The sequence below is a fragment of the Anarhichas minor genome, unplaced genomic scaffold (genome assembly GCF_050575085.1).
Source record: "Anarhichas minor isolate MPS153535 unplaced genomic scaffold, ASM5057508v1 ptg000073l, whole genome shotgun sequence".
NCBI lineage: Eukaryota > Metazoa > Chordata > Actinopteri > Perciformes > Anarhichadidae > Anarhichas > Anarhichas minor.
In genome coordinates this window covers 504,500-526,954 of record NW_027466519.1, presented here as the reverse complement: position 1 = coordinate 526,954, position 22,455 = coordinate 504,500, and the positions used below count along the sequence as shown (strand labels likewise).

General features: G+C 40.3%; 3 protein-coding genes across 6 annotated transcripts in view; all 3 read left to right on the top strand.

Moving 5' to 3' along the window:
- The window catches only part of LOC142935545 (breakpoint cluster region protein-like), a 68,177-nt gene extending 64,936 nt beyond the window's left edge, over positions 1-3,241 (top strand). For all 4 annotated transcript variants that reach the window (XM_076079970.1, XM_076079969.1, XM_076079971.1 and 1 more), the window contains 6 exons: positions 222-331; positions 1,353-1,492; positions 2,034-2,168; positions 2,289-2,394; positions 2,850-3,012; positions 3,152-3,241. In XM_076079970.1, coding sequence (XP_075936085.1) covers positions 222-331; positions 1,353-1,492; positions 2,034-2,168; positions 2,289-2,394; positions 2,850-3,012; positions 3,152-3,241 — 744 coding nt within the window. The remainder of the gene's footprint in view (positions 1-221; positions 332-1,352; positions 1,493-2,033; positions 2,169-2,288; positions 2,395-2,849; positions 3,013-3,151) is intronic.
- Positions 3,242-10,538: 7,297 nt separating this feature from the next.
- On the top strand, positions 10,539-18,186 carry adora2ab (adenosine A2a receptor b). The gene is made up of 5 exons (XM_076079680.1): positions 10,539-10,799; positions 13,532-14,088; positions 14,326-14,457; positions 16,133-16,236; positions 16,728-18,186. The coding sequence occupies exons 2-5, from the start codon at positions 13,889-13,891 to the stop codon at positions 17,699-17,701; spliced, it is 1,410 nt and encodes a 469-aa protein (XP_075935795.1). The 5' UTR covers positions 10,539-10,799; positions 13,532-13,888; the 3' UTR covers positions 17,702-18,186.
- Positions 18,187-19,855: 1,669 nt separating this feature from the next.
- snrpd3l (small nuclear ribonucleoprotein D3 polypeptide, like) lies at positions 19,856-21,817 on the top strand. Its single transcript, XM_076079914.1, has 4 exons — positions 19,856-19,999; positions 20,646-20,786; positions 21,015-21,207; positions 21,600-21,817. Exons 2-4 carry the CDS (start codon positions 20,661-20,663, stop codon positions 21,662-21,664), a joined length of 384 nt encoding a protein of 127 aa, XP_075936029.1. The 5' UTR covers positions 19,856-19,999; positions 20,646-20,660; the 3' UTR covers positions 21,665-21,817.
- The last annotated feature ends 638 nt before the right edge of the window (positions 21,818-22,455 follow it).

Genomic DNA, 22,455 nt, shown 5'->3' with positions numbered 1-22,455 from the left:
CCTGTTATGTAAATCCAATGCAGCCTTACATTTGTATAATAGTAGCACACGGCGGTGAGGACTATTTGAAACAATTTCTCCAGGATGTGGTTGATATCTCTGTGAAGTCTACATCTGGTTTTGACATGGCAGGATTTCCTCAAGATCATGGGAAGCCATTGCAGATGGATGTCAAGCTTGTAAACCCGTTTTAACTTCAAGCCCTTTTTTTCCTGTGTCAGATCGAGGTTAAACTTTCCATGAAGTTCACCAGCCGAGAGTTCAGCCTGAAGAGGATGCCCTCACGGAAACCCATGGGTGTGTTTGGTGTCAAGATCACCACAGTGACCAGGTGAGTTGACATTTAAACACACGGATGCTACCTAATTATAAGTAACCATCTGATCACCTGTACTGTTAAACCCCAAACTGTTATCCTTGCATCCATTGGCCTATCGGTCTATCAGAGCACATTTGTATTTGTTAATGGCGTTCCTCAGGGCTCGATTCCAGGCCTCCTCTTCTTCTATCCATTCTCTGTGCTAATATTTTTGTTTCTTTCCTCACATCCTACAATGTTATGCTGAGGGTTACATTTTATATACTTTTTCTGTAATTTGAGTGACAAAATTGTTAGAGCACCTCACCCCTGTTTGCCTGGCTGCCATCTCCAGTTGGATGGATGTTTGTCCAAGGAATTTCTCATCAGCATTAACAAATCCACCTTCTCCCCTGTGATGACTGCCAAGTGTCTCATTCTTATCCTAGACAGTAGCAGGCTCTCTGTAAAGAGTTAATTCGGAATTTAGATTGTTTTAGACCATTATTTAAGAAGATTGGGAGTCTACAGTCACACACAAAGAGCTCCGCTGTGGGTATTATATTCCCATTTTAACCATTACCATTATTTGCTAATTACCACTAAAACATTCCTACCTTCCTGTCAGCCTGCCATTGATGCTACTCGCAGACTTCACACTTAAATATTTGAACAATTTGTTGCCTTAATTTCTTTTGTCAAAATAGAAGGAGGGAGACAGTTGGGGGGGGGGGGGGACATGTAGTAGAAGCTTCAGTGTGTTGTGTTTGTGGCCATTGTTGCTGCTGATGAATTACAAGTGGGTTAACTAGATTTACCAGCAAAATCAATTAGTGCTACATATAAATAATGTAAACAGAAACGCAAGCAAAGAGCCAGAGGCATAACTGGCCCCTCAAGTAGTCATAACACAAAACACAGCCGTGTTCATTTTGTCCTTGTTTCTCAATAAAACAAAACGTTAAGTGCCTCGTTGTTCATTCAGTATTCATGCTGTTCAGTGTTTCACTTAATATAAATCATAACATAATCATTCATGTTTGTCTCCATCTAGGAGAGAGCGCTCCAAGGTGCCCTACATTGTCCGGCAGTGCCTAGAGGAAATTGAAAGGAGGGGTATGGAGGAGGTGGGCATCTACAGAGTATCGGGAGTGGCCACTGACATTCAGGCCTTGAAGACCGCCTTTGACACCAGTGAGTACACCCTTCATCTCCATACAGTAGGTGTCTCCATATAGTAGGTATCTCCATACAGTAGGTGTGGAGATGAAGTAAAAATCTCTTTGATTTAACTTGTACTGCCGTCGCCTGTAAGCGTCATGGTTATAAAAGTGTAGCTGCTATGCATTTCTAGGAAAGATGGCTGAGAAGATTTATTGACCATCACCTGAAGGAAACCCTTTTTCTAATCTTTCTGTTTCTGTTGATCAGGTGATCATTGTTGTAGCTCTGTGTGTGTGTGACTGTGAGTTAACGTGAGGCGTTTTATCTGCTGTCAAATGATTAACCAGATGTATGAACTAATTCCGTATGACCTTGCATTTGCATTTTGTGTGTGTGTGTGTGCTATTTTTGAATGTATCTTGTGTTGAGTGTGTGTACTTCTCTGTCGTTCTGATGGAAAATAAGACGCATGGAGACTGCTGCCTGTGCCGAGGTGTTTCCAAGTCTTATCGCCTTCCTTTGGGGGCCACAACCTCCTGTCTTCAATGTTGTTCTTGTCTCTCTCCTGCAGATCATAAAGACGTGTCGGTGATGATGAGTGAGATGGACGTCAATGCAATCGCTGGGACCTTGAAGCTGTACTTCAGAGAGCTGCCAGAACCGCTCTTTACTGATGACCTCTACCCCAATTTTGCAGGCGGCATCAGTAAGTGACAAACACAGCTAATTATCAGTAGTTGCAACTTCTAGATGTCTACTCAGGGTTGTTCAGGTAAAAGTCCTTCATTTGTAGTACATGTAAAAATCTCCCTTTCTTTCTGTGCAGCCCTGTCTGATAGTGTTGCCAAAGAGAGCTGTATGTTGAACTTACTGCTGTCACTGCCCGAGCCCAACCTGGTCACATTCCTTTTCCTCTTGGATCACATGAAGAGGTAAACACACACATGCTTGCATAATATATAGAGAGGGATGCCTACAGACGCATGCACAACAAGCCATACATATACAAGAGGTGCAGTCAACTGCACCAAGCACATATGTTTATATTCCAGAGAGATTTGAATTTAAAAACCTTTTTTGACATTTTCAAAAAAAACTTGCAAATGGGAGAATTACTGTTACTGTTTTCAGGATGGCGTACTTATGTGTGGTTTGGTTCCATCATGCTGCATTTACACTATTAAAGCAAATGCAGTCACTACTACAATGGTGAAAACTGTTCATCACAATGTCCCTTTTCTACTGCTGTAGGACTTTTAGTATCTCTGATATTCACATTTTGTAGGCGCAACACACACGGATCAATCACCGCACATTAACATCACCTCCGTGTGCGCCTTTGATCTCTCCACACCACTAATGGACTCGTCTGTCATTTTCTCCTCAGGGTGGCGGAGAAGGAAAGCATCAACAAGATGTCGCTCCACAACCTGGCGACGGTGTTTGGGCCGACCTTGCTGAGGCCTTCCGAGAAGGACAGCAAGATCCCCGTTAACCCCACGCAACCCATCAGTATGGGGGACAGCTGGTCCCTGGAAGTCATGGCGCAGGTGCGCCATAAAGATCTTCTTCTGGCATTTTGTTTTTGAATTTTGTGAAGCTTTTTCAGAAAAAGTTGCTCCGCTAACTGCAAGCTCGAGCAACCAAAAACTCATTTGTCTTTCTTCCGTTTTTATTTTTTCATTGCAGGTCCAAGTGTTGCTGTATTTCCTCCAGCTTGAGACGATCCCCACCCCGGACAGTAAACGACAGAGCATCCTCTTCTCCACCGAAGTATAGAGCTAACATTGACTCTGCCCGAACCTGAGACTTTGACAATGAAGGAGTGAAATTGAGAAGGACCGTGGCTCAAAGTGAGCCTGTAGTAGTATGCTTTTGAATTAACTGATCAGATTGCATTTGGCTCTCGCAGCTGGAAAGGATTGTCTCTGACGTTGCCTGCCTCCCTCAAACACAGGAGGGCGCCACTGGTCTTCGAAGCTCAGAGGATGCGAGGTCCTTGCGGTTCATATCTCCCGTTACCTGATATTTAGTATGATTCCCTCTACCTTCAGTGATGATGTGGAAGCGTCTGCCCTCTACATTTCTTCACCGTGCTCTTTGCTGGTCCTTTACAGCTTGTTGACGGTTGTGGTTCGTACAGCAAAAAGTTGTCAAAATCAGTCCATAATAGAACGGAATATGTCTTTCTTGATTCTTAATTTAGTTTGCCAACAGATCAGAAATGCCATGTACCTTTTTGTTTGGGCATTATCCTCTATCTGTGTTTATTTTGGACAATCATCAGCTCTCAAGACAAAATATGTTGATCGATCTCAAACATTGCATCATGTCCTGCTGGGGAAAAGTCGAACCGTTACCTTACAAAACCTCAGCACATTGTTACAGAGAAGACAAGAGGAAACATTTGTGCTGTTTGTAGGAGTTAAAAAATGAAGATCCAGAGCTGCCACAGTACTGGCTTTTCTTCTTTGTGTAAGGAAGATAACACCTGTGTGCTGAAGTGTTTACAACGTAAACAAACCCCTAACGCTGCAGCTTAAAAAAGGACTGTAAGACATTTTAAACATTAGTAATACACTGCAATCTGACTGCCTGCGTTTTTTAAGACCATAAAAGCAAAGTTCCTGTTATTGTGTTGTTTGTGTCTCAAGGTAGTCTTCAGCTTGAATATCGAGGAAGCAATATATTTTCTAACATAGGATGTCTGTGTTCGCACCTTTGCAGACGGAATGTCCTTGTTATTGTAACGTAGAACATCTTGCCAAATTAATATGTTGTTCATTTGTTTCTAGGAGAAAAAGAAGCAGTTGTATTTACAGATACAGTATGTACATAATCTTAAAGTTGTATTTTTTTCTTTCTTTTTGTTATACAGTATAATCATTGTTGCTATTATTGTAATTTATTTTGGGGGGGGGGGCCTGGGGGGAGAATTTTTTTTTTCTATGTGAACGTTATTTTTTCTGTTTGATTAAGAAGGTGGTAGGTCTTAGCCTTGACTTCAAGTCCTGCAGTAAATAAGCAGGATTTAGCCTTGTTCTTATAGAATTTACTCAGCTGTTCTGTCCAGCCTATCGATTATTCATTTAGATATTATTATTATTATAAAGGTAACACACACATTGTAGTTACATTACTGTATGCTGCTGTGGAAAAGGCACAAGCTCTTTAACTGCTGGGTGTTCCTCAGCAGAGCGTCTCACATCCAGAGACCGTCGCCTGTCTAGTGTAGACATTATGCAATGTCATAATAGAGCACACACACACACACACACACACACGCATATGACATTGTCTCTTTTTTTTGTACCATTTAATCTGTGGCTGCAGAAGTGCACTCATGCGATGTTAGAACTACTGTATTACATTTCAAGTAACCTGAGAGCACTCTGCATTCATGCCCATTGAAGAGCATATCTGTTGGTTATAATGAAGGAATATTATTTTGTTTCATCTTCTCCTGACGTCTTTTTTTTATTTATCTCATGCATATGTTCTCTAACTGTTCTTCATCCCGTTAAGCCTGAAGGTGTCCAACTCAATGGCCAATTTAAAGCAAAGCTATTTAGACATTTTTTTGATTCTAAAATGATACATTTCTCATTTGAATTTCCGTGTCCTTGATTTAACATGCAGGCATGTTTTATTGTTGTTGTTGTTTTTCATTTTGGTCTTGTTATTGCTGTCTTGTTCACACATGTGTCATCATAGACTTTGGGATTTTGGTAACCCGTGAGTATCTTGGTTTACATTATTACAGCATGTCCTTTTCTGGCCAATTTAAAGAACACGTTCACAGAGTAAAGAGTAAACATCACTGTTGGTTTTCCACATATATATTCGGCATAAAACTATAACCAATTGACCAGTTTAATGGATCTGATAAGGGCTCGTGTGTGGTTGTGTCCATGTTTAAGATAACGCAGGGAGCGGCGTATATGAGAAAATGTTATTCGTAACACATTTAAACTTTAAGGAGTCTTTCCTCTTGGATCCATATCAGCTCTCTTGATGTTAAGTCACTTACACTCAAATGCACATAATAATATAGACTAAACCATCATTATTCTATCAACCCCAGAAATATCAGTCGAGATTTTTTCTCCATGACTTTTTATGTGCTTTCACTAATTTTGGCCTATTGTAGCATGCAAACAATGCTTCATCATCTAACATGTTATGATGTGAGACAGAGAATGAATCCACCATACATTCATTCATTCATTCATTAGTCACCTTTATAACAAGTCCCGATTGCCTACACTATTTTACCCGATCGTGCCTCGACACTTTCTTTTTTTTTTTGGTTTCGCGCCTGTGGTTTTCTGAAACGTTGTTCAGTCTCCTGTTGCCTTTGCTGAGGACAGCCACACACCTCTCATCTCTTAAAGACTAAGACAGGACCTTAACCTTAAGCATGGTCTTAGCTCACACATGCCCGCTCTACTTGCCACCTTCATCCGACTGTGATGCTGTAATTGAAAATGTTTTAAAGTCAGTCTTAATTGGGCAAAGGACGGACTTTCTTGCCCTTCTCCTTGTTTGGCTCTTAACATTTCCGCTCCTTTAATGCCTTTTATTCTTATTTATTTGTGCTTTGTCCCTGTTCGGTATAAGAAGGTCTACTGGATCTATTTATTTATGATATAATATCATCTGAAGATAAATTAATGTTAGAAAAATATGGTCTTTGTATGGTGTGCTTTCTTTGGGGAAATGTAAGTCTTACGTTACAGTCTGTTTATTGAACATCCTGTTAAAGTTACAACTGTTTGTCACTATCTTGTTCAAGAATCACAACCACTGTGTACAACTGCAAACACCTTTGAACTCCCCAAACTCCTGCAGCGCCGGCTCATCTCCGTAGTTAGATGGTGTTGTACAACAGACTGGCCACTGTGATTGTTTAGCTATCTGATCTAGATAACTGAATGGCAGATGCCGGTTCCTGTCAATTTAAAAGGTAGATTCCGTGAGTTCGCGCAACTCAAACTTCTCTCATTTTCCATGGAGTTGTATAATATGTATTATACTAGAGAGTACATTATTTGGTTTCCGTTTTATTTATTGTGGTCGCCCACTGACGCATTGTCGTCAAAGGGTTGAGCCGGTACGCCTCTAGTCTCTTTGAAAAGCCAAGCTGTCAGTACGTGGTAGAGGACAAGAGTCGTATATATTGCTCTAAAATCTGCATTGTTTTTTTTGGTCTGTTGATTGTCAGTGTAACTGCATGTACCCTCCATAACCTCAGTTCCTCTGTACATGAAAACGTAAATACAGTAGAAAAGGTTACATTTTTCTGTGGAATAGCCTGAAGATATGGAACATATTGCTCTATATGAAAGTTACGACTCTCGTCCATTTATTGTACATGACCCTGGTAATTATCACATGTCCATGCTGTAGTTAATACTATCAAATAACCCTCTACTGCCACTTCTACCACATCCAACTGACTAAATTTGACTACTTTAACCTTTGGAAACATGATCGTTTTGTTTCGACGCTTAACGCATAAAGCTGAGGATGAGACTTGCTGACCAACCACTTTTTACCTTCCTCAATTTTTTGAACTCTTATTCCTGTTCAATATTAAATGTTCTGCTTGTAGAACTGTAAAAAGGAATACCGTATTCTGAGGGCAAACATGTTCGGAAGGCATTTGCAGCCTGTTTGTACACAAAAATGTTAAATAAAATCTCCTTGTAACTACATAGAATGACGTCTTTGGTTTTCTTTTTTAATTTGTGACTTAGCCTGCAGCCTGGTAGCTTCCTGGTGAAAAACTCTATACAACATAAGAACGATTACGCCATGATGGACTTGGCATGAATACAATCAATTCTGAATGTCATTTTTCCTGATGTTCACATTATATTTAGTGCATAAATGATATTATCTATCCAGTGACGAACAAGACTCGTGATGCATTTGAAAGACAATGAATAATAATAGAAATTACTTATTAAAATCATTTTTAAATATATAAACTTACAAGCAAACCTTTTAATGGAAATGCTTGAGGTTGACTCCCTGTGTTTTCTGTTTAGGAAAGGTTTCACTTAAAATGTAACAATACTTAGTTACATGTACAATATATTAATGTTATCAACATAACTGGGACATACGTATCTTATATTTATAGAGGCTTTCTTTCTTGCATGTTTCAATATATTGAAGCATGCAGACATTGAATGATAGTTTTAATCATGAGGTGTGTAAAAAGCTTTTATGAGTTAATGGGATGCAGCCCAATATCAGCTGGGAGGGCAATGTGGGTAGACATAGTCCTTTTTTTATTTTGAGATGCACTCAACTTGAAAATGGTAGTAGTTAAGACTTTTATAGAGCCCAACATTTTACTGCCTATTGTAAAATCTTTCAGATGCAGGACAACAGCAGGGACAGAGAGACAACGAGTGACTCCCACTGGTTGAACTCAGGTATAGCAGGTTGAGCTTGTCACTGAAAATTGACTGTTTCAATATCTATACTCCCATTAAGCATGGCAGGAAAATACTTAGTATGCCGAGTATGTCAAATGCAGTATGCCAAGATACCAGGATGTCCTACAGTAGCATTTTGCAATATGCAAGCCAGCGTGCTTTTCTGGCTATTCGGACCCACAATCCTCTGCGTAGCAGATAAATGAGTAAGAAGGTCAAAGTTCAAGATGCAACGTTGAATGACAAAGTAGTATGTCTCAATTGAACGCACAATGGAATGCAACAGTAGATACTTTGTAAGTGCAGCTGCAGTACATACTAAAAGGAAAAGGAAAAATCATGCGATTTGGAACGCAGTGCTCATGTTGTGATAAGAACCGGTCCGGAGGCGGTGCTGACTCAGAAGGAGGAAGAAGTGTGAAGGGCCTATAGCTTGATCAGAGCCTGCATAGTATATGGGACTAAGTTCAGTTGTGAGCCCTTTGAAATTACCTGCAGCAGAACCCTGGGCTCTCTGCTGGCAACAATTGTATGTCTGAGTGAAGATGGGAGTTACCTTGCTCTTAGCACAAATATATTTACAGTACCATGATGCTTGACTTATTTATGTTAAGTTAGAATGATGTACGTTGTGTTAGTTCTTGCCAGTTATAGGCCTGCCTCACCTGCCTCACCTGCCCTGGCGTTCCACGTCTATAATAAATAACAATTGAAATGGACTCTTCCGCTATCACATTGCGCCTGACAGCACATCCATAGTGTTAATCACATTACCTGATAATCAGCAAACCCCTCATACAGTCCTGATTGAGGAATATTCTACAATATAACTTTTAAAAGAAGAATTGAAGGACCATTCTCTTATAGATACATTGATGAACCCACAAGCAGTAAAAGGCATTGTTGCTAATACCCTCAGCAGTTTTGCTATTAAAGCCTCACTTGGTCTGGTTTGACCAGTAGCTTATGGTGGCTAATGTTAGCTACACTTAGCGAGATATAGGCCTAGGTGTTGTTGTGTAACTGACATTTCACAGTAGTTTCGCTGACTTTATAGCTTCCCTTCCTGCACTAAGTTCTAGCATTTATTGTCTAATAATTTCCCCATGTGGTCGAAACAGCTGCTGTTCACGTTTTAACCGGCCATGCTTCTGGCAGGGAGTCTTTAAGAATAGTGTTATCCTGCAGAGAGCAAATTAAATGATATAGCTGTAGATCCTAGAGGCCATCTGGCAGGACATAGGGGGCTTGGGTGTGTTGACAGATCCGTGGTCACCCTTGGCAAATATCCTTGAGGATGAGTTTGTACTCGACAGACTGGATAAATAATAAGCTGTATTAGTGACCGAGACATTTTTATTGTGAATATGACTGTTATCCACTCAGCAAACAGTGTCCAATCCCATCTGTGATCGCTTACTGCAGTGTTGGTAGGTTATCCACAGTATTTGCAGTTTATCTTATGGTGCAGGTTGGTTGATGCCTTAAAATATCAATATGTCTTTGAAGGTTTATACTATTATTTGGAATGGTGTAAGCCATCTCCTTAATGTGCCAGTGAAGACATAATAGCTGCCATTATTTTAGAGCAAGATCCTAAGCAGAGAACAGGATATGCTTGCTTCAGACACACTTCAACCTGTTGCCTACCTCCACCGTATGTGCTTGATAGTTTTATTGAGGAAAAATGCTTAGTTCCTTTGTCTAATTATAATCAAGACTTTCAGCAGGAGACTCTGGGTTTTGAAATCTTCCCTGAAAAACATCCAGAGCATCTTTGCTTGTCACTGGGGAATCTTATTGAGAAGGGATGAATCACGGTAAGATTCTCTATGATGCTGACATGCACAGTGACCACTCAGTCACTGTGTGCACCTGACAGTTCCTCATAATAAATACGGGTGTTGGTAATACTTCCCTAGTTTTGTTCATCATTTATTAGCAATGCACTGCTCAAACTTGTGAAAATAGGTCTCCACAAATTAGACCGTTTAGAAATATGTATACTGCACAGGTCTCAGTGGTTCTAAATAGGCCTGTGCCAATTGAAATGTGAATTGAATTAAAGCTATTTTTTTTAATGGCAATGTTATCCTTTTTCTCAGAGCGAGAGACCAAGAGAGCAACAAAAGGAGGGATGAAAAGGAAGAGAGATGTTGAACTGTATTTGAGCTGAACTTTAATACAACCATATATATGATGTGCCAGTCACACACATATTATAAAAAGTGACGCAAACAGCAGTATTTACATGACAAATAAACAAACAGTATGGTCCAGCTCCATGGAAAAACACAAAATGCAAAAACACCCAGAAGTGGTGTAGAGATCATTTCAGCACTTAACCTTTAAACAGTTTACAATCCTTTTATGCATGCAGGCTTCATTTACAACGAACCAAACAAGGTCCGTGGTGGAGTTTGTGCACGTGGAGTCGGAAGGGGCTTTCTCTCATTCTCATGGCTGATATATCCATAATGTGAAACTCCCTATGAGCCCTTTTCACTTCACTTATTTGCCGCTCACCCTATTGTCATCGGTTATTTCCGGTCGTCCATACGTCGCCCTCAATGCAGTCTCTCTCACACACGCACACACACACACACACGCGCGTACACACACATGCACGGAGAGGGAGAGGCGGCGTGGATATGCGCGTCATCCTGTTGCAGCGTGACATTGCGCACCTTCAAACTTCTCCTGGCAAAGCGAACATGGGCGGCGGTGCCCGATCAGAGGATTTACGCTGCCTTGGTTTTTCAACAAGTGTCTGGCGGATAGAACTCATCTGCTTGTTGTGTTGTTGTACTTTCTGATGTGCGCTGCCAGACAACATCTGAACACGTTGAATGGGTGGAAAGACTAATTATTTTCAATCTCACAATAAGGTAAGAAATGTTGTTTTCTGCTTGTTCGTGTTTAAAATCTTTGTCAGTTGATGTTTGGACCGTTTTAACACGACTTATAACAGTTTAATTAACAGGTGTGTTTTCCATAATGAATGACATAACGACTTTTTTTTTTATAAATTGAACAAATTTGCACAATCAACCCACATCAGTTCTTGGTTATTCTTTATTAACTATGGGAGCTTTCGCTGTTTCAGGAATGTGGAGTTTTTTAATTAAAATGACTTGATGGATTAGATGGTTGCAGTAAAAAGTAGCCTATAATAATACAAAAGCTCACTATAAGAAGGATAAGTAAGTAGCTGTAATTTTGAGAGGTTGTATTGATCTCAGTTTGTAAGGCTGATAAATGGAAATTAACATTGAGATCATTGCTGAAGCATTTTCACCATCACTCGACATCTATTACATCATCCGGACATGGTTGTTTGGTATTAGCTCTGCTGATGTTTTTCTGTTCCTGCTATCAGTTCACAGCATGTCGGTGCCGCCCTCATTAGTCAGAAACACAGTAGGCTACTTTCGCCAGAAGTAATACAACAGCTTTCCTTTTTGTTTTCCTTTGGCTTTGGTGGAGCTGGGCTGGCACATTGATTGACAAGGCAGAGACAGATCCCTCTTCAGCAGGATGCGCTTTTTCTTATCACTCTATGCACATATACAGCCACTATCATAATAAAGGGGAGTAGTTTTTGCCAAAGCAGCCAACCGGAAGGTTAAACCAGAGGGCTCACCATGTTGTATCCTATAAAATTCAGTGATGGGGAGAAGCTATATAAGTGGAAATTAAATGTATATTTTTTTGCTTTTCTTGTGCAGCTTTAGAAACATTTGCAGCCTCTTGAGATCTTAAAAAACATAATGGCTGAATGCTGTAGCTTACCAAAGCTGCTGGATAAAGCCTGTTTTTTTAAATTCCTTTGGCCCGTGAGAAGGTTTCAGTAGCGGAACAATAGAGGAAAAGTAGAACTTTGGTCCGATGTACTGCCAATCAGGATCACTGCTGGTAGAGCTACAGGGCTATGTGGGTATTAATGAAAGAACAATGTGTGGAATTGAAGCAAATGGTTGTTTTTTTCTCTTCTCTCTATATATTCAACACCGGCAGTGTGTCTTTACATTTCCATGTATGGACACTAAAGTGCAGTTATGGGTCTTTAACTATTTTTCTTCTTGTACAACAAGTGAGGCCAGTTTAATTGGGAAGTAAAGAGCAGTAAATGATCTCGTTCTAATCAGGTACTAAGCCTAAACCGCCACAGACAGGGAAGCGCTACGCAATCAAACTAAAGAATGTAATGCAATAGTACACATTATTTTAGCAGAGCAGAAGGTAAATATGAGTTTCCATACCCCCACATTTTTGTGGTTTCATATTACTCAATGGAGAATTCCCCAGTAACTGAATTTACCTAAACTGAAGCTTAATTTAGCCAATGTAATACTTAGTATCACAACTTCTCTGATACACACCCACGTCAAAGCTCATCAGAGGTTGAGAATCTGTTCTCTTAGTACATGGACATCAGCTTGATTAATGGGGAGACGGTCAGTGAGCATCCTTATGGGCTCCAAGCATAACATATGTTATATGAACACATGAAGATCAGTGTCGCATTCATTTATGGATACATTTCTGACACAGTGGGAGAAAAGCTGGGATTGAATGAATGATTGGATTGTGAATTCCTCTTCTCTGGGATATGCTGACAGACTGTAAAGCACCCAGAATTGGTCAGATGGTCCCAGCATGGCTCCTGTAGTGACCCGGTTTCCCCTCCAGAATCATTTGTTGAATCTTATCTGGTCAAATGTTACTCACTGAATGGACCTTGGCAGGAACTAGGCCATATTTACAAAGCGTTTTTTTCACTGTCGTCAATAACTGTCACCTTCAACATATGTCAACTCCACAATTCAGAGGAGATAAAAGCAGGTTTTATCGGTATGTTTATGTGTTGCACCTTATGGTCTGAGTGAAACTACATAAAGCAGCCTATTTCATATGTTAAGGCTGGTATTATAGGCTGACTCATACTGTATTTATTGAGGTTTTAATAATTAGATTACATATTAACATTTATTGCCCGGTTTTGTTTAGCTAACCTAACAGGCACATTTCTCATTCAAATTCATAGCAGGCTTCCACTCAAACTTCCATAACAACTTTACTTCCTAGCTGTTGTTCAAAGATAATTCAATTATTTCTTACTGCTCGGGTGAAAATGTATAATAATGCACTAACTAATCTACAGTATCACTGCAGCCTTGGTTATTATTTTATGAAAACCTGTCTTCCTCTCTCTCCCCCGAGCAGTTGTACTACTGTAAACAACTGTGGTTGTAATAAAATGCCATAATCTGCTTACAATATAGAGGAATTTAGCTAAATACCCTGAAAAAACACAGTAAAGATAGCTTAAACCAAGTGTTCCAGTGTTGGTACAATGGCTTTGAAATGTATAGGTGGTTTAATTTGTGTAATTGTCAGTGGTTTTGGAGGAAAGCATGAATGACTAGAACATGGAATGGTTTCGGGAAACCTTTCCTGAAATAAAAGCTGCATTGTTGGCCTGTCTGCTTTGGCTCGGTGTCTGCCTGTCTTCCAGAGATAGATGTTTTTTTCTGACCTGTGTGGTATCCTGCGATCTGTTTGTACAGGCAAGAGTACTGAGATTGTGTTCTCTCTCTCTCTCTCTCTCCCTCTACAGACCACTGCTCTTAATTTGGCAGCCGTCCGGCAAAACTCCCAGACAACTTCCTCCTCAGTATTCTGCTGCTGTCTGTGGCAAAGTTTACCGAGCTGCACACAAAAGAGGCGAAGACGGTTGCAGAGACAAAGAGGAAGACTGACGTACTGTTAGAGTGTGATTGACAGTAAAAGGTTGAGTCAGGCAGGTGTTTGTGGTGGGAACTTCCTGCCGCGGCTGTCCTCGTGTGACACAATCACGCTTCCCTGAAGTCGTGCCTTGCGGTTTTGCAAGCAGGTATTTTGTCTAATAACAAGTCAAGCAGCTGAGTCTGTGGGATGAAAGTACAAAGAAAGCAAAAAAGAGGAAAAAATAACCATGCTGAAGAATGACCAGATGGTCTATATTGGCCTGGAGCTGGTAATCGCTTTCCTGTCTGTGGCTGGGAACGTCCTGGTCTGCTGGGCCGTCTGGCTCAACTCCAACCTGCAGAGCATCACCAACTTCTTTGTGGTGTCACTGGCAGTGGCTGATATTGCTGTCGGTCTGCTCGCAATTCCCTTTGCTATCACTATTAGGTATTACGTTTGTTATTTCATTTTTTTTTTTTAATCGTCTTTTTTAATAGGATTTTAAATCAGTATAATCTAGAGTAAAAGTGTAATAAATGACACTAACACTCCGGGATTGGTTTTGAGTTATAACTTTATGGACATTGCTTAATTAGATTTGAAAGAATGTAATATTGAATGGGGTTTTTAATGTTTTTTTTTTTTTTTTATCACCTGTGATGTTTTCTTGCCTTCCAACATCAGCACCGGCTTCTGTGCCGAATTCTTCGGCTGCCTGTTCATCGCTTGCTTCGTCGTCATACTCACCCAGAGCTCCATCTTCAGCCTGCTGGCCATCGCTGTAGACCGCTACGTCGCCATCAAGAACCCACTCAGGTGAGAGGAAAACGAAAAGGTCACATCAGCTGTGCTGAAAACTGAAACAGATATAGCTTCACTTTACCCAACATGACTTTTCAGACTGACCTAATCGCTCTGATTTTGGGAGAGCTGCGTTTTGTTTTGAAATTGAAGTTTTATTAGAATTGTTTTTCTTTTGCTGTTGGATGTGAACTGTTGCACAGTTTACTTTCATTTTGAACAAGATGCTCTTTTCACACAAGTCAGAGCAGTGTGGGTAAGCCATTAAATGTGAGAGGCACATACGCAGTGTAGCAAAATACATTGAATTATTGAGAGATCTTATTCAATTAAGGCTAATCTGGCCGGCTGTGGGCAGACGTAGATCTGTCTCCTCCGGCTTTATTAGGTTACTGTTTGCATGCTGTTAGAGGGATTAAATCTCTTGGGCTTTGATCTTTTTCATACTTGTAAATTAACACCATTCAAATTCTACTCCTGCACAAGAGGATATTTCACAGAGTAAGCCACAGCAGGTGATGCATTTGCATAAGCAGTTGCATAACGGCGTCTGCGTGTGTTTGTGTGCTCACACTGGTGCCACAACCCCTGGCACTAAAGACCGCAGAGCTAATAATTCATCAGAGTTTCAGGAGGCTTAATATAGCCAACTGGCTGCCGCCCTGGCCATCAACGATCTCAGTCACATGGGACAATGGCTGTAGGTGAGGTAATGTTCCCCAGAATACTGCAGTTGTTCATGCAGATTTTCTATTTTTATTCCTCCAGCCAAATGTGTGCATTCCTGATGTCTGCGTGAAGCAATGTGCACATTAATGCTGCCAACACAGTCTTCAAAAATACCCCAGAAACTTGAGGATGGAGCAAAAATGATGAAAAGAAGGAATTTAAATGTTTCAAGCAGGATGTTTTAAATGCAGGTCCAGTTGTTTGGATATCAATAGCTTTTTTTAAGTCCTTGTGTCAGTTTTGTTGACATAGCACAAAGAAAAAAGCTAACTTAAATAACATAACGTAAACATATTTGTATAATTAGCATACCTGTATCAGTGATTCCATTGTAAAATAAATGTCATGTCAGTAGCCTCCAGTAAATGATGTGATATTAATGTTTGTCATTTTTGTATTTCACTGTATTTCTCAACAGCTCTTATATGACTTGACGAAATAACAATTTCTTCAGAACTTTAACGTCAGAACTTAGATGCGAAAGAAGTGTGGCAGTAAATCAGGAAGGAAATGGCCTTATTGCAGATGTCACGCAGCTATTTACAGAGTCATTCAATGACACACAGCAACATTGCATACTGTGTATATTCCTCTATTATATCATGAAAGGAATGAAGAACACATACTGGCACCAAAGCCTGTTGTTAACAAACCTTTCCAACATCAGAATGGATTTAGATATTTTAAACACTTGGTGTGTCTTTAATCAGCACACAAAAGTACTGGAGAACATTATTGTAAGTGGTTACAGTGTTTTGAACAGCCAGTAGTGCAACAATAACAAAACAAATCTTCAACTCATGCCTTGGCTTATTAAATAAATAACACATGTAGGCTTGAATGCACAACCATTTCATCCGAGCTCTTTTAAATAATCAAATGTTGAGGGATACTATCACGCTGAGCTCAGACAAAAACAAATAGCCCTAAAGGTATGATTGTGCTCTGCTCAACCTTTCAGGTACAACAGCCTGGTGACGGGGCAGAGGGCAAAGGGTATCATCGCATTGTGCTGGGTTCTCTCAGTAGGCATCGGCCTGACACCGATGCTGGGCTGGAACCGAGGTGAGAGATTTTATTTTGGCAAATATAAACGCGGCTTACCCAAAGATGTAGAAAAAGATAAATATGGCATATGTTACGTCGTTCATAGCTTTCTGAGGAGATGGTTTGATACCTGAGTTTTGTTTTACACTTGTTTGACTGTCAGTTGTTTCAATCCAGAACATGTGAACATGTGAATTTGGGAAAAGAGTAAATCAAAGTAAACACATCTCCAAACAAACCCTGTTTGTTTGGAGATGTGTAAACATCAAGGAGATGTTTATACATAATCTATCCAACACATTATAATTGGATAGATTACATTGGATAGATGTAATCTATCCAATGTAATCTATCCAAATACATGTAATTGGATGTTAATTCCCTTAACATCCAATTACTACGATAATTTTCAAAATTGTCCGACATTTGTTTATGCAAAAAAAAGACACTTAGAAAAATTATTAAAAGATGAAAGCGACCAATTAATCACCCCTAATTCTGTTATACAGGTTGGAACAGCACCGCCGCAGCCAGCGGCCGGACCTGCCCTGAAGGCTTGACGGAGTGCCTGTTTGAAGAAGTGGTGACGATGGAATACATGATCTATTTCAATTTCTTCGGCTGTGTGCTGGGTCCCCTGGTGGTCATGCTGGTCATCTATGCCCATATCTTCATGGCCGCTCGGCGCCAGCTCCGTCTGATGCGGCTCAAAGTTGCTCACACCCCTGCTCCTGGAGAAGTCGCCTCACGCCGTTCATCTCCTTCAACCCTGCAGAAGGAGGTGCATGCTGCCAAATCGCTGGCCATCATTGTGGGTTGGTTTGCTCTGTGTTGGCTTCCGCTGCACATCATTAACTGTTTGCACTACCTGTGTCGGGACTGTGGCCGTGCACATATCTGGGTGATGTACATCGCCATCATCCTCTCCCATGCTAACTCTGTTGTGAATCCCTTCATCTATGCTTATCACATTCTGGAGTTCAGACAGACCTTTCGGAGGATCCTGTACCAGCAAATCCTAGGGCAGAGGCATGGACATGGGTTTGCGGTTGGGAGTGGAAATGGCAGAGGTGTTGGGAGCAGAAACATCATTCAGACTTCCTCCCATACCAGTAACGAGGGTTCATCGAGTGGCACGGTAGTGAACAGCTACATCCTGGACACCAGTCCTGAACGAACTCCACCAAAAGCGGCTCATCAAGCCTCTTGCCAATGGACATCAAAATTAGACGCTGCACCAAGGAGCTACATACCCAACGGACACCAAAACGGTAGCACCCTTCCAGCAATGCAGCAGCTGCATCCATGCTTCGTGGGCTTTACTGCTCAGGATGGAGTGGAGTCGGTCACAGATCTGAGGGGAACAACAGATGTTGTGGAGGTGAAAGACAGTGGAAGTTGCATTGCTTTTGTGAATGTTCATGCTCTCTCCCTAAAACAGACCGACTGTCCGTGTTCAACAGAGCTTACAGAAGTCTCATGACACAGATATTTAGGTATTTAAAAAATATATTCTATTCCCATAAAACATATGATAGTGTGCAAACATGACAACTTGAAGAAGGATTATTGAAGCCTCATTAAATCAACAGCAAATCTGTTTCTCTTTCTGAAGTCACATAAACTGGTTGCAGGGAATATTTTGGCGTTATTACTCTTTCTCATCAACCATCTCTGCTAATCGCTGCATCGCTTGCATCGCTGCTAATAACATTTTACTGACATGCAGCATAATAACATCTATGTCCTTTATCCAAGATAAATGTGCATTTTTTTTTTAGGTTGCATGCCTTTCAAACAATGTGCATTTTAGAAAACAAACTACAGTATCACCTGTACTGTATCTTGCAATGAATTTGTAAGAGACATTTCTATTATTGAACTGCTTTTTTGATAATGTTGCCTCACAATTTGTAATGCTCATCTGTATTGTTTTTACTCACTGGAGAATTAAAAGTCTTAAATATGTATTAGTTTACTCTTTTTTCACCAGCTGAGGTCACGTTCTGCTGCAGAACTACCATGAACCACCTATATGTACCACAGAGAAGAATGTCCTTCTAAGAGCTGTAATTAATGGTCTGAATATCATAAACCACAGTCCTCACAGGCAGCTTATGGAAAACAATGACACTGTTTAAAGTCGAGCATTCGGGCATGTACCATCTCTTGTGTAAAGATCTGTCAAAAAGTCATTTCTCAAAGTGCTGGATAGCTACTTAACATTTGATGTTGCTAGGTTGATCGGTGATTTGATAACTGCCAGGCAACACATGTCCGTTAGTTCAACAAGTATGGGACACATGCGTCAAAGGCACCCAATATATACAGTTGAGTTACCAACGAACCAAAACAACGAGCTTGTTTGACCTATTCAAATATTACTCCATATGCCTGTAGTGTGGCTAGTTTCAGAGTCAGTCTTGCACAAATAGACAGAATGCAAAACACATGTACACACACACGTAAAGTACATACACATGACCGCAGACTGAGGTGTTTACAGAGTGGCCTGGCTGCTGACGCCAGTCAATGAGCCTAATGCAATGGAAATCAAATGGAGGATCATTTGACGATGTCTTTTATTATGCCATTACGCTTTCTCTTTCCTCGTTAAAAAGCCCTTCCATTGTGGGAAAGGCCTGCATTAAGCAACATGTACGTGCCTTGAGGCAATCCGAGAGACATGACTCAAGGAATAAACATACATGGGTATGTATCTAGCTTGTTTACAGTATGTTTATTCTGAAACTATGCATATTAGTGGTATATTATTACTTTGTGGTCATGCCGAGGGGCATTAAAATCAATGGAGCCATTTCATTTTAATGCTTTGTTTTTTTTGGGTGCTATTTTGATTATCATAAGATAAGGGTTATGAAAATGATGTGGTTATGGGTGAATCCAGTCTGAGTCATTTCAGAACAATAAAAGAAACGAAACCCTTAATAAACTAGGGACTGTTGAAGCCATATGCCATAGCAGCCGCCACATCTACCTCACAGACAAGGCTCCAGCTTGGTATATGAGTGTGTGATGTCCAGATGGGAAACAATCCAGTGTGTGTCTTTATAGTACGCCATTCAGTAATAAATTAATATACATGGGAGGCATGACATTGGCATGCAAAATTTCTGTGCGCCGTTTTAGTAAGTACAAGCAAATTAGCAGAATAACTCAATAACACGGTTGCTTAGAGGCAGCAGCATTGTTTGTTTTATGATTCTCTTTGCGTTCTCTCTCAGGCCGATGCAGTGGAGACTTGGACTGGCAACATGCAGGAGACATCTGGTGTCTAATATCTATTGGATAGACTTTGATTCAGTGAGAGAGCATGCTGAGGAAATTTTTTTTTAAAGTTCATGCAAATTTGTACCTGTTTTAATAAAACCCTAAATCTATAGCATACGTGATGTTTGTGTCTGGGTATATTTATGCATAGACTGAATTAACTCTTTTAATTGTATTCCTTTCAGTAATATGTACAAAACCTTGCTGTATGATAACAGAAATGACCAAGGATTAGGCAAACACAGCTTCAGCCCTCTGGCAAAACACTCGGCCATTGACAAATCAGGATCCCCATGAATGACTCAAAATTCAAATCCCACAATGCAACGCGGGATGTCACAGGAAGCACTTCTTTGAACCACTGTTGCATTGTGGGTAAGCGGAAAAGGCTCCAAAAGGTACGTGATAGCGACAACGGCACGTTGCAGAGTCGTTCAAGAAGAAGAAGAAACAACAACGATTAAGAAATCAGTTTGAAGAGAGAATCAAGGTAACTATCGAACCAGATGGGACGAAATAGAAATTCAAAACTCTGTTTATTCAACACTGTTGTTTGTCTGTGTTGTTTCTAAGCGCTCATTCATTCAGTTGGCTAGCAAGCTTCCGCCTGTTAGCTGAAATCACATTTTCTTCCGTAAATAATCCAATGTTAGTGTTAAATTAGTACTTAAATTGCGCCATGCTTTGATTTGTAGTAATTCAAGTTACTTCAGAACAATGTGTGGTGGTCTTACCTCTGTGTTAGGTACGACGTTGGCGTTGTATTGTTATAATTCACGGAGCACAAACGTTAGCTAATGTAGCTAATATAGCTAGCGGCTAACTGCGTTTACAATGACGTTGGTCGCATTTATCAGACCCGAATTTTAGCTTTCTCACACTGCGTTCTACTAAAGGTTTGTGGTTACTATTTAGTAGTTAATTGCGGTATCTGCTACGTTTTAGACTGATTAAGTAAGACAATATACCTTACATTTCCACAAGGTAATCATAGAGGATAATGGATTCGCATTCCCAAAAGTTATTCCACATTTCTTGAAGTAAAGGTATGTTGTAGAAAATAGTTTGGTGACCGCCATTTATTATGAGACAACATATTGTAACCGTTTATTCAATGCATGTTTTCTTTTTTCCAGGAAGACTGTTGAAACATGTCCATCGGTGTACCAATCAAAGTCCTGCATGAGGCAGAGGGCCACATTGTGACCTGTGAGACCAACACTGGAGAGGTGTACAGGGGCAAGCTGATCGAGGCTGAGGACAACATGAACTGCCAGGTTGGTCTTTATTAATAAATGCTGAATAATAATCATAAATTAAACTCCTTCGTACAGCCTGATTTCCACCGTGTTGCAACCTTGTTTTCATTGCATTTTGGGAACAATAGTTCAGGTTGTCGCTGCTTGATTATTTGCATAACTCATTGTGGGGGGGTGAGCTCTCAGATTTTTAAATAATTTGCTTATTGAAATATTTAATTATATATATTTTTCCTGTCCCAACAGATGTCCAATATAACAGTGACTTATCGTGACGGCCGGGTGGCACAGTTGGAGCAAGTCTACATCCGTGGCAGCAAGATCCGCTTCCTGATCTTACCCGACATGTTAAAGAATGCTCCGATGTTAAAGAGTATGAAGAACAAGAACCAGGGATCCGGTGCAGGAAGGGGCAAGGCGGCTATTCTCAAAGCACAAGGTGAGCAGAAGGTTTTTGGACCAGTATATTCTTGTAGCAGTTTACACATTTAATTCCTTTTTTGTGCAGCAGAACTCAAACTTATCAGGGGAGAGAAACATTTTCCACAAATGCTGCCAACTCTTTTGTTTTACAAGTCAATGCATCTACTTACTCTAAGCACTTAAATTACAGATAAGATGCACCTGCCATTCTGTCCCATGGGGTTCACAATGAGACTTGTGTGACAAATATATTATTGTTTCACAAAAGTAGCATTTACAGCGTTGTATCTTACATTTTTAACTCTTGCATATTTACATCTAGTTTGTAGATCATCTATGTGGCAAAATTAGTGAACCACGATGTCATTTTGGTATAATTTGTCTTTTTGCTTTTCCCCCCCCCTACAGTGGCTGCAAGGGGCCGGGGCCGTGGTGGAATGGGACGAGGCAACATCTTCCAGAAGAGGCGATAATTGCTCCAGCTGTGTCAAGATTGTTGCATTGTATAGTCTTCTGTTTTTAATTTTGTTGTCTTTGGATTGGATATCTTTTGTGTGCAATCCTGTACTTTGCAGTTCATTGCTTTGCTTTCATTTTTTATGAAAATAAACATATTTCCATTTGAAGTCTCCTGTCCTCTGGTTAACTCAAGTTAAATATTAGTTGTCGGCAACTGTTTATTTTGTCACTAAAGGCTATATTTACCTGGTTTTCAAACAGCTACTCTCTTTATGTGATGAACTAATTCCTACCTGTCGTAGATGGATTTCTTGCATGCATGAATAATATACAATATTAGCTATTTGGCAAAATGCACCAGTTACACCTTGCATGTCCTGAAAGCAAATTTCCCCAATGTCTGAAAATTGCTCCAAACGTTTTTAATCTTTACTCAAGTTTGCCAGTAAACTTTTAAATTATATTTATTCTATATAGCCCAAAATCACAAATTTGCTTTAGAGGGCTTTACAATCCGTACACATGCGACGTCCTCTGTCTCAGGACCCCTCACATCGGTACAGGAAAAACTCCCCCAAAAAACCCTTTAATGGGGAGAACAAAAGGATGAAACCTTAGGGAGAGCTCTATCAGGATGGACAGATGTGATAGATGTCATGTGTACAGAATGAACAGTTGCAACTCATTCAATGCATATGACGGATTATTCATATGAGAGTAGTAAGCATAATAATGATGGAAAAATTACAATTAATAACTGCAGATGTGGATATAGTAGAATAACGATAAAAGCAGTAACGGAACT

What these genes read in the sequence shown, in the direction of transcription:
- adora2ab (XM_076079680.1), top strand. Translation starts at nt 13,889, where the DNA reads ATGCTGAAGAATGACCAGATGGTCTATATTGGCCTGGAGCTGGTAATC. An exon ending in GCCATCAAGAACCCACTCAG is followed by an intron (nt 14,458 to 16,132) that starts GTGAGAGGAAAA and finishes TCAACCTTTCAG; the next exon opens with GTACAACAGCCTGGTGACGG. An exon ending in GATGCTGGGCTGGAACCGAG is followed by an intron (nt 16,237 to 16,727) that starts GTGAGAGATTTT and finishes TCTGTTATACAG; the next exon opens with GTTGGAACAGCACCGCCGCA.
- snrpd3l (XM_076079914.1), top strand. Translation starts at nt 20,661, where the DNA reads ATGTCCATCGGTGTACCAATCAAAGTCCTGCATGAGGCAGAGGGCCAC. An exon ending in AGGACAACATGAACTGCCAG is followed by an intron (nt 20,787 to 21,014) that starts GTTGGTCTTTAT and finishes CTGTCCCAACAG; the next exon opens with ATGTCCAATATAACAGTGAC. An exon ending in GGCTATTCTCAAAGCACAAG is followed by an intron (nt 21,208 to 21,599) that starts GTGAGCAGAAGG and finishes CCCCCCCTACAG; the next exon opens with TGGCTGCAAGGGGCCGGGGC.